This window comes from Leptinotarsa decemlineata, unplaced genomic scaffold, assembly GCF_025532065.1.
Source record: "Leptinotarsa decemlineata unplaced genomic scaffold, Ldec_3_MD MMD2_tig00000133_RagTag_RagTag, whole genome shotgun sequence".
Classification (NCBI taxonomy): domain Eukaryota; kingdom Metazoa; phylum Arthropoda; class Insecta; order Coleoptera; family Chrysomelidae; genus Leptinotarsa; species Leptinotarsa decemlineata.
Genome location: NW_027412542.1, coordinates 1,413,705 through 1,429,926, shown reverse-complemented (window position 1 = coordinate 1,429,926; position 16,222 = coordinate 1,413,705). Strand labels below are relative to the sequence as shown.

Genomic DNA, 16,222 nt, shown 5'->3' with positions numbered 1-16,222 from the left:
TTTACTTATTTATTGAATGCAGCAGTCAACAAATAGGATTGTCCATACTGGAACCATGAACATCTTCAATGGGTAATCAACGCCCACACTGAAAATCATTGTTCTATATTTTTTCAACAGGTTATTTCAAACATTTTTTTCAGAGAAAGTCTTAACGAATTTGATAATAGTATCTGATGTCAAAAAGTTGGAGCTCTACTGCGTTTTGAACTGACGTTAGACCTTATTCAGGCGAAGTTTTTCCAATCGTTGAATTGGCAGGCCTGGTATGATATAATAGCCAAACTCATTCTTCCAATTTGACTCCGTTCGATTATTTCTCATTATTTAAAACCGAATCAGGCCAGACGAAGTTGAGGTTTGAAAGGCAATTTCAGTCACAAAACTAATCAAATTACATGATAGATGCTGGTCCCACCCGGCTATGATTTTCACTCCCGATTCAGACGTCACTTTGGAATATGTACTTTATACGAAGCGATCTCTCCTGTCGAGAAGAGGAAATTCTGGAGCCCCAAAATTTTGATGCTGTGTGGTTTAAAATAATATCAGAGAAGATCACTAAATTCATATGATGGGTTTATCGACCACTAAGCGATACACAATACGAGTATAGGGCACTATTCTCTTTACTTGTAAATACCATTGACATTTTCCAATGTCCACAATATCAAAAGGCTCAAATTTTCAAATATCAACGACGAATATGCTAGTTTCCTGGATCTATGTATACCTAACAACCAATCCAGAAATTTACACATTCACCGTAAGGTCTCCGTTGGGATCTTCTGACGTCAAACTCATTTCAGTGTTGAGTGAATTACCGATAAATGTTGGGAAACAATATAAGCCGCGCAAAGTTTGACATTACAGATCTGCTGAGTGGGAGTATCCTCAAGACAATTTCCGAAATTGTCCCTGGCTAGATGATTGTTTCTGCTCTAATGATTCATTAACTTGTGCCTTTGAAGTCACGGAAGTAATTTCATCATCCATAGATGCATACATTTCTTTTTGATGAAACAAACGTCAAACGGATTACGAGCAAGCTGTTGCCTCCCAAAAAACTCGCTTACCGGCGGTGACGCAAATATCCCAGTGCCGAGAACGGAACTCGGTTTGTTAATGCTCGCAACAGCTGCAAACTTAGAATAAATGAAAGCAAAGAACTTCACAATCAGAGACGTAAGGATAAACTACTTATTAATCCCAACGAATCTAGCTTCTTCTGGTCGGTAGCTAAAGCTGTAATCAAAACTTCACAAAATCCACAATTCCACCACTAACATAGGCGGATGGTTCAATTGCAAGAACACCCATAGAAAATGCAAATCCACTAGCTGAACAATTTGCGTCCCACTCCACAGTCTATTTTCTGGGAAAGACACCACCCACTATTCCCAACACCAGAACCCATGAAAGATTGCCCGCATTCAGCCTATTCCCGAAAAGAACAAGGAAAAACTTCCAAATAACTATAGACCAGTCGCTTTACTATCAGTGATCTCAAAAATCATGGAGAAAGTCGCAAACCACCATATTCTTAAATATTTGGAAGACTTTAACATCTTGAGCGATCATCAATATGGCTTTCGAAAACAAAGATCGACAGTCGACATTCTAGAGTATGTCACCCATATTTGGAATAACGCAATCGAGAAACATATAAAGTCCAGAGCTGTTGCGCTTGATATTTCTAAGGCATTTGACCGTGTGTGGTATGAGGGTTTGCTATGGCTTGACGGATCATTTTTGATCTGCAACGCAAATGTTCCCCAGGGATCCATATTGTCTCCAACCCTCTATTTATTGTATATCAACGACTTATTGGAAAAAAACAAGAATCCAATATATTGTTGAGCTGACGACGATACACTTGTGTCGTCGTTCCATTTGGATTCCAGGTCACCGGCTGCGGATGTACATGTTCACCGCCAGCAGGAGGTAGCATATCTTAATGAGGACCTAGAGGTGATTTCCTATTGGGGTAAAAGTAACCAGGTTCAATTTAATACCACGAAAACCCAGGCATCAGTTTCCTGCAAAAAGGTAAATGTCTCCGAACTGAATATAATAATGTCAGGACAGACAATTCCGCTCTCTGCTTCGATGAGTTTGTTGGGGGTTTAAAATGGACATCAATGTGTCTTGGCACAATCAAATCGCTGGAATTGCAAAGGCATGCTTCTCAAAAGCTCGAAACACTGTTTCATACCAGAAAAGTGTACACACTTCAGCAACTTTTGATGCTTTATAAAGCTCACATCAGACCTTTGGAGTATTGATCTCATGTATGGAGCTCCGCCCCCCAAGCATACCCTGAAGCTGCTGGATTCCATCCAGAAAAGAGCCATTCGACTGGTTGGAGAGACGAACATCATTTACAACGTTGATAATAATAATAGTAATAATACTTTATTTTCATAAAGACATGCTGATACATGTTTAGAATTTGTCATAAAAATAAAACTAAAAACTAAGACTAAAGCTCTTCCAAGGAATAAAATCCACCATTCAACAGGTACTTCCTAAGACATTGTTTGAATGCTTTCAGTGTTATACATGATTTAATTTCGGGGGGAAGTTTATTGTACAACCTTTGCCCAGTTACAGTGGGTGATCTATATAAAAGATTAGTTCTTGAAAATGGCACATATAAATCATTCCGCTGTCTTGTAATAATACTGTGAATTTGTTCATTGGTTTTGAAAGAGTTTAAATTACAAAATACAAAAACACACACTTTAAATATGTACAAACACAAGGTAAAGATTTGATAGGTGAGCCAGTAGTAGAGAGCCAAAAACTTTCTTTCCCAAAAATTATGTCTCCTAAAAATATAAACCCTTCAATTCAAATAAGATTCCTCGGCTGGGATTGAATCAAATAGGTGAATGAATGACATTACGATGTCATCGATGACATAAGCAGATCAAGCTTATTCCGTGACATTAAAAATCATAATTCATGAATGAACTGTGTGTATTTTCTATAATGTTATCCAATTTGGTACTGAAGAGCTTTGGGACAAGTATCTTAAGGCGAAACATCGGTGTATACCAGTGAGGGTGACAGTGTTCCATGTAAGTGCAATTTATTACCATTCATTTGAAGTAGAACTCATATGAATGATATCTGATTTTTATTCCACAACGAATGTTTGAAATACAAATTGAGTAGAGAAAAGTATCTTCTATATAATTCAGTGTTCATATGGAAGTATTTGTTTCGAAATATTTTTTTTCTTTCGTGTAATTCAATGTTTATATGAAAGTAGCTTTTTCAGGAGGACTTTCTTTCAGTTTGTGTCTGAAAGTTACTTCTTTGCATGATCTACACATCCATGTATAGAGTTATTTATTTTAAAATTGATTACTTCCTTCCTATCCTTGGAAAATTCCCTCATCCTTGTTTTTTGTATCAAGATGGAGTAGTAGAAAGCCAAAAACTTCCTTTCCCAAAAACCAATTTCATCATTTTAAGAAAAAATTTTGAGTTATAATGTCGAAGTTTCCGCATTTTAAGATTACGATCTGACAGTCGGAATTATTCAAGAAACTGAAAATAAAAATATGTGACCCTTCTGGGCACCCATAGATTACCAAATGCTCTGTAACAAAGAAATCAATTAAGGTTATCTTAAAAGACACCGCACGAATGTTAATTTTTGTTTGGTATTCATTCATTACAAAATAACGTGTAGGTTTTTATCTTTGTGTTATCTAGCGATAAGCGACACACCCATTAATAACTTCCGAAAATGTTATTTATTATGATTTCGAAATGATTAAAGGGTTTAGTGCTCATAAATCATAAGGATATTAGACCATAGTATGATTCGACGTACATGTATCGACGGATTTAAGCGGATTTACATTCTTGTAGAGAGATTATTCATATCTGGGTTATTATTACAAAAAAGAACAGATCTGGGTCATAACAACTGATTATTCTTCATCATGAGTTGTCATAACACACAAGGGCTCAAAGAGGAATATGTAGTGATGTCCAAAATTCCCAAAAATTCTAAATTTATTTTGAAATTTCCATTCGGGTATATAATTTCCAACTTCTCAACCCTTCAACATTAAGGGTTGCAAGCCACAACTTTGAATATTTAAATAACAAAGATTGCCAGAACCAGTTGATGAAAGTGAAAATATTTATCGAATGTATTATATTCAAACACGGTATTGTGAAAGGTGCCATAGCAATGTCGTAGAACTTGTTTATTACTTATCTCATATTCTCATCTCTCATCTCTCACAATCTCATATTTTACCTTTCTGGAGGCCGCTTCACATGGTGGTACGCGAAAAAATATACTTTCATGGTTTCATCACACATACAACACATACAAAAATGCAGTTGGTACAAAAATTGTCCGAAGACCAGTGCAATTTTGTGAGGTAGTGATGAAACTCACTAATGAAAATATGATTAGAAGTATGATCGGCAATATGATTAGAAATATTGTCTTTTCAATTATGTAATTTTTTGCTTGGCTTGGTTGGAGAAAGTATGTAGATGGTTTCATGATTAGAGAGGTGTGTGAAATAGTGTAAAATTAAACTTCATTCTGGATGACTATTTATAGATGATAATTGAAGATGATATGTAGGTGCAACATGGTCAAATCAATTTTCATTAGTTTTTGTTGATTTCCAGAAAAAACGGAAGGGTCTCATTCAATTCAATCTTACGTAAACGGAATAACAAACACGGTGGTTCTGTTCTCCCTTACAGAGCTTTAAGCTCACATCCTATGAAAGGCCCATTTAAACGGCAGTAATCGTCAACTCAATGAGTCGTCGATTCTACCACGCAAGAATATATCCATCGATCCTACAATTGGTAGGCGGTTGGTTTTTCTAGCATCGAGCTCACCACCCTTATGGCACCAACACCGCTTGATTACTGCCAAGCGATAGCATAGTCGTCTTCATAATAATCAGGTTGTAGTTTTTCCCAATCTAGTTGACATGAAGACTACTAAACAGTGCATTTTTTTAATGCGATTGGGCGCCATCTAGGGGGGTTTAGTTACACATCTTTTTGAAGCTCCTGACAAATGCATCATAACCCAAGAATATAATGTCAATATCTTCAACTACTACAAAATGGCGGAACTTTTAATAACTGCCTGAATACATTGACATTCAACTACATAATATGAGGTAATAAGCTTGAGGTCAGTTCAGAAGATGCTCAAAATAGTTCAACTTTTTGACATATGAACAGCCTATCCTATATTTCACGCCGAACACAGTAACGTCAATATATCTACAAATATTTATAATTCTCTGGCGTATATCCAAAATTGAAGCAGGTTCAGTTTCGTACACCTTTCGCTTCACATAGCCCCATAAAAAAGTCCAAAGGGGTCAAGTCTGGCAAGCGGGCTGGCCATTCTGTAGGACCTCGACGGCCAATCCAACGACCAGGAAAAGTAGTATCCAAATAGTTTCTCACTTTCTTGTTGGAATATAATATCCATATCGAATTCATTAGGATTCGCTTAGACGATTTCAGTGATTAGAGGGTCAACAGTAGTTTCCAGCATATTCAAATACAGTCCCTGTTGAATTTTGATCAATAAATTGAGGTCCTACAATATGGTTTCCCAATATTCCTGCCCAAACGTTAATTTTTTCTGGATATTGGGTATGTGTTTCCCGGAAAATGTGAAGGTTGATGTCACTCCAATAACAGCAATTTTGTCTGTGAACATTGCCGTTAAAAAAAAAGTATATTCGTCACTAAAACGAATATTGTGGAGATAGGTAGGATGCCTTGCAATGGTTTCCGTCATGATTTCGCAAAATTCTGTTTTTCGATCAGGGTCATCTTCAGTTAATTGGTGTACCGTTTTAATTTTGTATGGATGATACTTATTCCTCTTCAAAAGTATCCACACAGTAGAAGAAGACACCTCATAAACATTCGCGACGGAATAAGTAGACTGTTCAGGATTTACTACCACCATCTCACCAATTACTTGCACTCGCTGTTCTTTCGGAATGGACGGTTATGTACACTACCGGTGTATGTGAATTTGGCTACAAGTTCCCTCAAATATTTTCTACAGATAGGACGATTCGGAAAACGTTCATTGAAAATCCTTTCGGTCTCGTGAGAGTTACGCGTCGCACTGTAAATAAAAATCGCTTCAATTTTTTCTTTCAATGGACGAGAATTGACCATCTTAGAGATTGTTGACATGGTACCTGTCTACTAGTAAAACCGATAACCAAATGATAATATTTTAACTGAACAATATTCATTATCGTACTGACATTTTTTGTCGTTTTTATAAACAAAAAATAACTTAACAAATTTTATCGGGTTGTTGGAATTGCCATATGGCAGATAAAAAAAATATTTCCGCCATTTTGTAGTAGGTGAAGATATTGACTTCATATTCTAGGGTTGTGAAGTATTCGTCAGGAGCTTCAAAATGATGTGTCACAAGACAGCCCTTTCCCAGATGGCGCCCAGTCGGCATCTTGAAAGTTTCATCTGTCAATTTAACTTCAAAAAAAAGTCTTCATGCATTATCATGCAGATAAAAAAAATATTTCTATATTTTCAGGAAATTATTAAATGTTCCGCCATTTTGTAGTAGGTGAAGATATTGACTTCATATTCTAGGGTTGTGAAGTATTCGTCAGGAGCTTCAAAATGATGTGTCACAAGACACCCCTTTCCCAGATGGCGCCCAGTCGCCATCTTGAAAGTTTCATCTGTCAATTTAACTTCAAAATAAAGTATTCATGCATTAATTTCATTATCCCAAATTTCAATTTGGTGAGTTGACCCGTTCAAAAAATGAAAGGGGGGAAGGCATTAAAGAAATGCACTGTATATGCTATCACTAAGCAGTAATTAGGCGGTCTAACATATCTCTGATTGAAATATAATATTCTTGTGCAGTATCATGGGTAGGACGTAAAGAGAACTATCAGTTTCATATGTCACTGCAGCCGGGTATGGCGATAAAATGAAATACACTGGTCAACACTATTCAAGAATGGAGCTGAACGATAAAAAATTGCATGATAATGAGGTGAGTAAACGATGATGCCAATGAGATGATTCTGAAAAATGGAGAAGGAGTGAAAGAGAGAAAAGAGAATAATTTCTCCTAAGTGTAGTGTATGAAAAAGATGAATATGTCAAATCAATTCAAAGGAAAAATTTTCAGTTCAACACCACTAGTTCTTGTAGTTCAAGTATCGAGTCAGTTCCTGTTGCAAACGATCAATAACTATTTTCAGTGTCATGATCCAACCGATATGCTGACATCCTGTCATCTTCTGGCACTCCTCAAACTGCAGTTTGAGGAGTGCCAGAAAATGACAGTACTACCAACTGTCGAAAGCCCTCGCAGATAATTAATAGAAGCTTCAAATAAAGCTTCAAAACCTTTTTGTAGAATTTAATATTGAAATACTCAAAATAAAGAAAAATTAGTTGCATCAATAAAAATATATCTGTTTAATATTTGAGAAGGTTGATAACTATATGTATAGACACAGAAATATTAGGAATACACTATTTTATGTATTTCTGTACGTGGCAAACTGGTAATGTAGTCATTTAATCGTTTTTTAAAATCATTTTGGTTTTTTCGAGCTTTTTATTTGATTGGGTAGTGAATTTAAAAATTTGAGCCTGCTGTAGCTGTAGCTTTTTTGCCCTACCACTTTGTTCATAAACGGCATTTTGAAGTTAAGTTGTTTTGTTCGAGTGATGTATTCGTGTTCTATCCTCGGGTGTTTTTGTTTTGATTTGAAGCATTTTATATTAGTAAACAGAAAGAAGAGCTGCAAGGGATCAAATATATTTGTTTCGTGATAATGAACATCTGTTGGGTGATTCCTTTTGTTTTTAAATTATTTTAAGGATTCTTTTTTGTGTTATTATCAGTTTATTCATAGTGGTCTTCCCAGCTGATCCCCATGCCAGTATCCCGTGAGTTATATGAGTTTGGATGAGAGCGAAATATAACGTTTCGAGGTGGTGTCCTCATAAAAAATGTCTGTGTCATCAGCATATGTGAAAATGTTTCCTATTGTTGGAACTGAGAATAAGTCATCAAGGTAATATTGAAAAGAATTGGGCCCAGGGTAGTTCGCTGGGGCAGAGCATATTTTATAGCCTTGTATTGACTTTTGTGGTTTCCAATTTTTACCCGTTGCTTTCTGTTTAGCAGGTAACTCTGAAACAGCTTTAGTGTTGTTCCTCTTATACCTATGTTTTCCAAGTGATTTGGGAAGGAGTGGGTGGCTAATTGTGTCAAAAGCCTGTGACAGGTCTATGAAGACACATAGAGATGCCTTCTTGTTATCCATAGCAGAATAGATTTCAGTTGCTAGGTCTAGAACAATATCTTGGGTCGACACACCTTCTCGAAAACCATATTGTCTACAGGAAAGAATGATATATTTTTTGAGGTAAAACGATAGTCATATTTTTATAATTTTTTCGAAAATTTTGGCTACAGATGTGATCAGTGATATTGGTCGATAGTTTATAGCTTAATTTTTAAAGCCGTTTTTATAAATTGGGATCACTTGACAATTTCAGCGCGGATGGAAAAATACCGTCTATGACAGATTTATTTATCAAATATACTAATGGTTTGGCTATCAATGGAATTGAATTTTTCAAAAGTTAAACTTTTATTCCATCGACCCCTACCGCTTTTCTGTTTTTCAATGATAGAATTATATTTTTGATTTCGGTGGAATCGGTAGGAAATAAAAACATTGACATATGATAATTGATATTTTTTCTCGGACATTTATAATTTGGATCGACTTTTATTTCGCTTGTTAATTTTTTGCCTATATCGATGTAGTGATCATTAAAATTATCAGCAATTTCGGGAATATTATCCGTGGATCTTCCTTCTATATTTATATGTGTTATTTTATTTAGATAAAAGGTGACACTATTCCTAGATGACTGTCTAGGAACCCAAAAATTTAACAAATGCAACAATTGAGAGCAGATAATGATATTGTTTATGACCTTGAATAAAAAAAGAAATGAATAATATTTACGCCTTACCTCGAGACTACAAAAATTGTGAGTTTCAAGCAATTCATAATAGGGTATTCCTACATAGGCTACGTGCCTTCAAGTTTAAAAGACATATTTTAGGTAGGTAGCGCCTCTGTAAGGCTTCTAGTTGATTTATATGAACATGACATGCATATTCCAGCCTAGATCGAACAAAAGTGAAATGAAGCAATTTCAATGTTGAAGCTTTTTCGAAGTCTTTTGTATTTCTAATTAAATATCCACACATTCGATAAACAGCTGTCAGAGTAGTGTCAATATGTTTATTCGAAGAGAGGAATGAATCAAAAGTAACATCTAGATCAGTGAGTGTGTCAGGACGCTCCAGAACTTGATTGATTATGACGTAGTCCTGTAATGTCAGATTCGTTTTCAGTGAGTAAGACATTACATTACATTTGGCTATGTTGAGAGATAGATTATTCTTACGACACTATGTAGCAACAAGATTTAAATTCAGGACGAGACGTTCGCAATCATTAGAACATGTTATATTGTGATAGAGTTTTAAGTCATCTGCGTATAAAAGGAATCTGACATCAATCTCAGCTCCGATATCATTGATGAACATATTGAACAGTAGAGGAGTTATGGTTCGGTTATCGTCGATTGTTATCAGTTAGAAATCATTGTGTATGATTGATGATTTCCATTCGGTGTCAAAATCCATTATTCCCAAATTAACTTCAATCATTTCTACGCTTTCCAGAATTGAAACCCAGTAAATTGAGCTGAAAAATTATTTTTCATTTCAAACTGCTGCATCATCAGTATTCATTCAAATGGTTTCGAGTTTCTCTTGACCTAAATTTCTGAGCATTCTTCCACTCTCTATTTAAAATCGTTTACCAGGACGACCCTGAACCTATCAATATTCACTGATATCAATGGATAATATCATTATGTTTGACAGAATAAGTGAGTTATTGTTCCACTGAATCAATATTTGTTTAATAAAAAATCCATTAACTCTGAAGGAGCTTTCATCATTACCTACACAAACACTCCAGTTAATTCTTTAACAGTAGTTTGAACAAACAGAGTCGAGGCAAAATTTTTTCACCCATGTTAAATAGCAAAAATTCGCATATACTGTTCATGACTACTGTGTATGACTAAAAAATTACGAATATGGTTAAATCAGAGGAAAGTTTCGTACTTTGGGAGGTAATGCATGCTGTTGAGAAAACAGACATTGACTAATTTTATTTTTCTTCTGACAGTTGATGAAAAAATGTGACAAAATAATTTCACATGGTAATCGCTACTTTTTCTCATCTTCAAGAGAGCTTTTGGAGCTTTTCATTGTAGTGTTGTTTCGGAGAAATCATCATCGAATTTGTTTTTTATATGTTCACCGTATTATGGATTCAATGATGTACCGCACACTATAATTTATATTAAATCAGAGAAGGCTTTCCAAAAATTTCCGAACGTTTTATGGTATAATAGTAAGCTGATGGTATTATTTCTTCCACTGAAATGTTTTATTATTTATATCATCTGTAATAACGAAGCAGAATCTTACATTTCATTGAAGATTTTTTCGAAAATCCAGCTAGATACGTCATACATATGTTCAATAAACGAATTAACGAATTGTGGCACTTTACTTGAAGGTAATAGCAGGCAGACAAAACACTCATTTTCAATAGAAATTGAGAACACTTGATCGATTACGACCTATTTATGTTAATGTTTTCACCACCGTTTTCGGTTTTTTAAACCATTCTCCAGTTTACTTGAGAACCATTCTCAACCATTAAACCATTCTCAGGTTTACTTGATATGTTATATGATATGGCCTATGAATTGCGAAGGCTGTTTATAGAAAGCTTGAAACACTGTTCTGAACCAGAAAACTGTACACACCTCATCAACTTTAGATGCTTTATGAAGCTCAGATCAGACCTTCTTTGGAGTAGTCTTCTCATGTATGAAGCTGCGCCCCTAAGCATACCCTGAAGCTGCTGGATTTCATCCAGAAAAGAGCCATCCGCCTGATTGGAGAGGCGAACATCACTTGCAAGTGTTTAAGTGACTTGGTGCGTTTGATTCTGCCATGATCGGACTGTGGCTGCACATCGTTTTAAGGTTCAACTCAGTACACCTCTACACTCTAACAATGTCCGAGGAACGTTTTTCCTAACGGATTTAAACTCGAGCGATTCATATTTTCCTGTAGTGCTTGTGTTTTGTTATAAAAAAAAAACAAAAACATCAATTATGTGAAACATGTTTCTTGAAACAACTTGATACAGTCTGCTTTATTCGATCAATATACTTTTTATCGTCATCCTCATAGATCATTACGGGAATCTCAAATGTCTTCGTTTCTATCATCCCGTCTTTCTGGTTGAAGTGCGCAATTATATTTTTCGATAATTCAGATCATTAATGGATTCTCCATTACCGTTACTTTTTTCTGTCTGTAGAAACAGTTGTTCACCTGATGCGATTCTCTTCCACGCAAGTTTGAGTAAAGTTGATGCACTATTCGGCTATACTAAAATTTCATAAAAGGCACTATATTTTCAGAAATATCATTGCATTAAAACGAAAACATTGTTTTCAGGTTTCATATTTTATCCGCTGATAAAATATGTAGAATGATAAAATACACACATCGGAAAAGTCTAGGGATATTTTTATAACATACTAAATATCATAAAAATAAATGCATGCGTTTAACTCGCCCACCCTGTAGATTTCTATGTGTTGAACAAAGCCTGCAAAAACGGTAAATAATCTTTTATCAAGTTTTTTACAAATTGTAGGTTTTCGGCTAAAATGAATAATCTGAAAGTGTCGAGTTTGAACAGTCTATGCAGTTCTTGCTCAGTAATTAAACTGGAAATATTGTGCTTTAACATGGAACGCCATCACTTACCATTGGCTGAGATGAATAGAGCTATAGGGCTTCTTCAAGGTGGCATGCGACAAAATGATGTAGCTCTTCGTTTGGGGGGTCTCCCAAAGTGTTATCAGTCGATTGTGGCGGCGTTTCCGTGAAACTGGCAGTCCAGCCTAACAACATCCAGGGCGAGGACGCGCTACAACTGCAGTTCAAGACCGATTTTTGATCTTAACCGCAAGAAGACAACCGACAATCACAGCACCTGAGTTGGTTAACGTGTTGCAGCAGACGCACCAGGTAAACATTGGTCGTGATACTGTCAGAAATCGACTGCATGAAGCAGATTTCCACAACAGAAGGCCACTTAGATGTCCACCTTTGTCGAGAGGCAATCGCGGTAGAAGATTAGAGTAGTGTCAAGAACATCAAAACTGGGATGCAAATGATTGGGCCACAGTTTTGTTTACTGACGAATTCAGATTTGGATTTCATCCAGATTCTCGTCGAGTAAGACTGTGGAGACGACCTAGAAATAATGAACGCTTGAGATACGTCTAGGAAGTCCACACATACAGAGGTGGTACAGTAATGCTATGGGGCGCAATCATGATCGGTGGCAGAACCGATCTCGTTTTTCCAAATCGCTCCCTCACAGCTCGACAGTATCTCGACACCATTCTTCTACCTATCGTCCGTCCGTTTGCTGGTGCTGTTGGTGAAAACTTCCACCTAATGCACGATAATGCTCGTCCACATGTCGCGCGTCTAGTGACTGACTGGCTCACCAACGAAGGAGTTGATGTATTGCCATGGCCAGTACGATCACCGGACCTGAATCGCATCAAGCATGTGTGGGACATGCTTCAACGAAGAATTACTCCGCATATGGAAAACATTCACACAAGGTTTCAATTAAGAGAGCTTTTCATCGCTGAATGGGCAAATGTACCTCAACAAGACATTGACAATCTCATTTTGTCGATGCACGATAGATGTAGGGCCGTAATAAACCAGCATGGAGGCCATACTTTGTACTGATTCCAATTTTTTTTGTATTATGATTTATTTTCGGGGTGCCAAAGGAGAGCCATATTTTTTTTTAGTTTTGCTTATATGCGCACTCAGTATTTTTGACCATTTAATAAATTTTGTTGTAAGTTACATTCGTTTAATAATCACCCGTCAACTTTTTTTTTCCTAAAGTAATCTAAAAAAAAATATAGCCATTTTTAAAAATATCCCTAGACTTTTCCGATGTGTGTATATAGAGTCTCAACCTGACAATAATGTTTTCGTTTTAATGCAACATTTCTGAGAATTTGGTGCCTACTATTATGTAATTTCAGTATAGTCAGATAGCATTGACTGTCAAAAGATTCTCAATTATTCTATCGTTTATTGTTAAGAAATCTAATCTAATCTAAACTGATATGAAGAGAAATTATTCGTTCGCACCGGATGAACTCAAAAACCACTCAACCGATTTTTAAAATTCAACTATGGTAAACTACCTTATCAGCGAGTGACGTAAGCTGTATTTTATTTTTAAATAAATTAAAGATCCTACAAAAACTTCAAGCAGAGGTATCAAAAATGTGCCTATAAAAGTCAATTATTCTGAATACTTGTTGTCCGCGGCTTCGCCAGCGTAGAATTTGGTTTGTCACATTAAGTTTCGTGACGAACCATTTCAAACAAATAATTACAAAATTTTTTATCAACCCAAAACTTCAGGTTTCCAACTTCAATACTGACGAAAATCAATACAATCTCTTCCCCTATTTTCCCCTCTGGGGTGGAAATTTGTGATTCCCTTTCTTGATATTCTTTCACGCTATACAAAGAACCTACCTGCATATTCGAAAAGTCTAGGTTCAGTAGCTTCGGCTGTACGTTAATATAAGAGTGGCGGTCAATCAATGGGTACCCACGTATACAATATTGAATAGCATCAGCAAAAAAAAGTGAGTACCTTTTGATTGACTGACACTCTTATATTAACTTACAGCCAAAGCTACTGAACCTAGAATATTGAAATATGCAGGTAGGTTTTTTGTATAGCGTTAATAAGCATCAAGAAAGGGAATTAAGAATTAAGAATTTAGAAAATGGAGGTTCATAGATTATATTGAATTTCGACAGTTTTGAAGTTGGAAACCTGAAGTTTTGGGTTGACAAAAAACTATTATAACTATTTGTTTGAAATGTTCTGTCACGACCAAATCTACGCGGGCGGATTCGCGGGAAACAGCTAGTAATTTATATTTTTACTTGAAAAATACAGTAACTAAAAAAATGCCAACTGCACTAAGTAATGAATAGCTTCGAGAATCGAAATATCTTACTTATGAAGAAATTCGCAAAACTAACACAACCGTTAACGACGTCTGCCTGCGTATTTTCAGTGCTGGTCTATTCATCATTCACTGACTCTGGAGATATGGCATTTTCGAAATAAAATCCCTTTTTTACGCTTTCTTCTGCCTTTTGACAAATCATCAATTCTAGACATACTATGTTTTGGCAGCCGAAATGTTTAAAAAAAGATATGTATAAAGACACGTTACTATGATTCGTATTATGAGAAGTTTGTCCACGTCACGAGTTTCAATGGTTTGAAAAATTAATGTCACGATTAAAAACTCTGTTTTCGATGGCATATAACCAGGAAAAATGTACTTGCTATATCACTAGATTGTAGAACACTTCATTTTATTGTCATTTATTCATCTATGACAATTTCAAGTTGAAAATTTTCTGTAATCATATTCTGGTCTTCAATTTTTCACCTGGTGTCAGTTTTTAACTACTCAAAAGTAACTGAGTAAACAATAATTGATATTCTGAATATCTGGTGTTTGTAGATACATTCCCTTTTACTTTCAATTCCTACTTTTTTCAATATCATTTAACATGAAACAGAATTTCCAGCAAATTTATCTTGTCTAATGAATGAATGGCTCTAGCTATAGTTATAATGAACAGCTATAAATCATAATATATGGGAAATGATACAAATCCTGTGTTGTCGAAATAACGAGTTACCTAATTAGCAGAATAACCATGCAGGGCAATTTTCAGTGGAATTATTCCAGAAATATTCCAGTAAGAATGTTCAAAAACATTTTTCGAATGATATAACAAAGCTCACAACCAGAATTGAAACTCAAAGACTACAAGAAAACTGGCCGGAATTAACTTTAACTTCTCACCTTATCTGCTATTCTCACTAGTCAAATCACGAATGAGTTCTATTGTGGATTTCGAGACGACAAATACATCTTTTATCTCAAGAACAATAAGTCGATAAAATGATTTTTTCACAATAGAATCATTTCAATTAGTATCTGTATTGGAAATATCAAGTTCCAATGGTTTCCATCACACAACAACAGAAGGAACGAAAACTGAGCACACCTTGTTATGGAAATTCGAATTGAAGTGAGTCTTCTTTCGTTAGACTTAAAAACTGCCAGAGTGCTTTTGGATAGCTGTCAAATATTTTGGCGCTCTTCAAATTCAGTGAATATTTTACAGGGGTTTTCTTATCTGCTAGATGAACGAGAAACATCTGTAACACATAAATATCTGTCCGATATAATTCAATATCCAGTGTGGTATTACCCGGGCATGTAGTTGTTTTCCGGCAGGCATTTATACCAGTATATATTGTGTAGGCGAGTTGAGAGAGATGAATAATTCTAGATTTTATCCCAAAATATTCATTTTCTTATACGATACAGTCCCAAAAATGTATACAGTTGAGAATCTGTTTAGATATCTGTTTTTCTGTTAACCAGCTATCGCATCTCTAGAAACGACAACTCTCAAAAGTCGAAACTTGTGCGAGCTGAGGACTAATGAGGTCTTACCTTTCAACGTGTGATTGCTAACACGGGTTGAACGGTAGGAAGTGAAAATCGATCATCCGGCCTTGCGGTATGAACCACCTGTTCACACAGCGATCGTTTGAGTGAGTGGAGCAAACCAGCCACGTGAACCCAACCGGCTACCGTCCCACCGTCTTCAGACATTATTTTCTTGTACGTATGTATCTCTCCTCGATACAGTAGGTAATTTTTAAAAAGATATGTTGTAATTATCACTTGAATTTTGTACAATAATAACTTTTGGACTTGTTTGTGACATAATTTATTCTTTCTTAAACTGAAAAATATGTTATTAGTATCCTCAGTCTAAGAACTTGACCGGTGGTGTTTCTCAAGGCACTGTGCTAGAGCCACTTCTTTTCACTATCTACATGAATAGTTTGTTTCC

The 16,222-nt window shown here is 35.8% G+C and overlaps 1 protein-coding gene across 4 annotated transcripts in view; it reads right to left on the bottom strand.

Annotated features, from left to right (window-relative positions):
• The window catches only part of LOC111503493 (solute carrier family 2 member nebulosa), a 49,193-nt gene that overhangs the window by 6,985 nt on the left and 25,986 nt on the right, over positions 1-16,222 (bottom strand). Inside the window, exon 1 of one of the 4 annotated variants that reach the window (XM_023157802.2) lies at positions 15,157-15,247. The exons of 1 other annotated variant lie outside the window; for it this stretch is intronic. Coding sequence is in view for 1 of the 3 variants with exons in the window: in XM_074172508.1 (XP_074028609.1) it covers positions 13,796-13,801 (6 nt within the window). In the remaining 2 variants the exon portion in view is untranslated. Of the gene's footprint in view, positions 1-13,795; positions 13,819-14,989; positions 15,136-15,156; positions 15,248-16,222 lie in introns of those variants that run through there. 2 more of the 4 variants (XM_023157803.2, XM_074172508.1) reach the window with 2 other exon arrangements.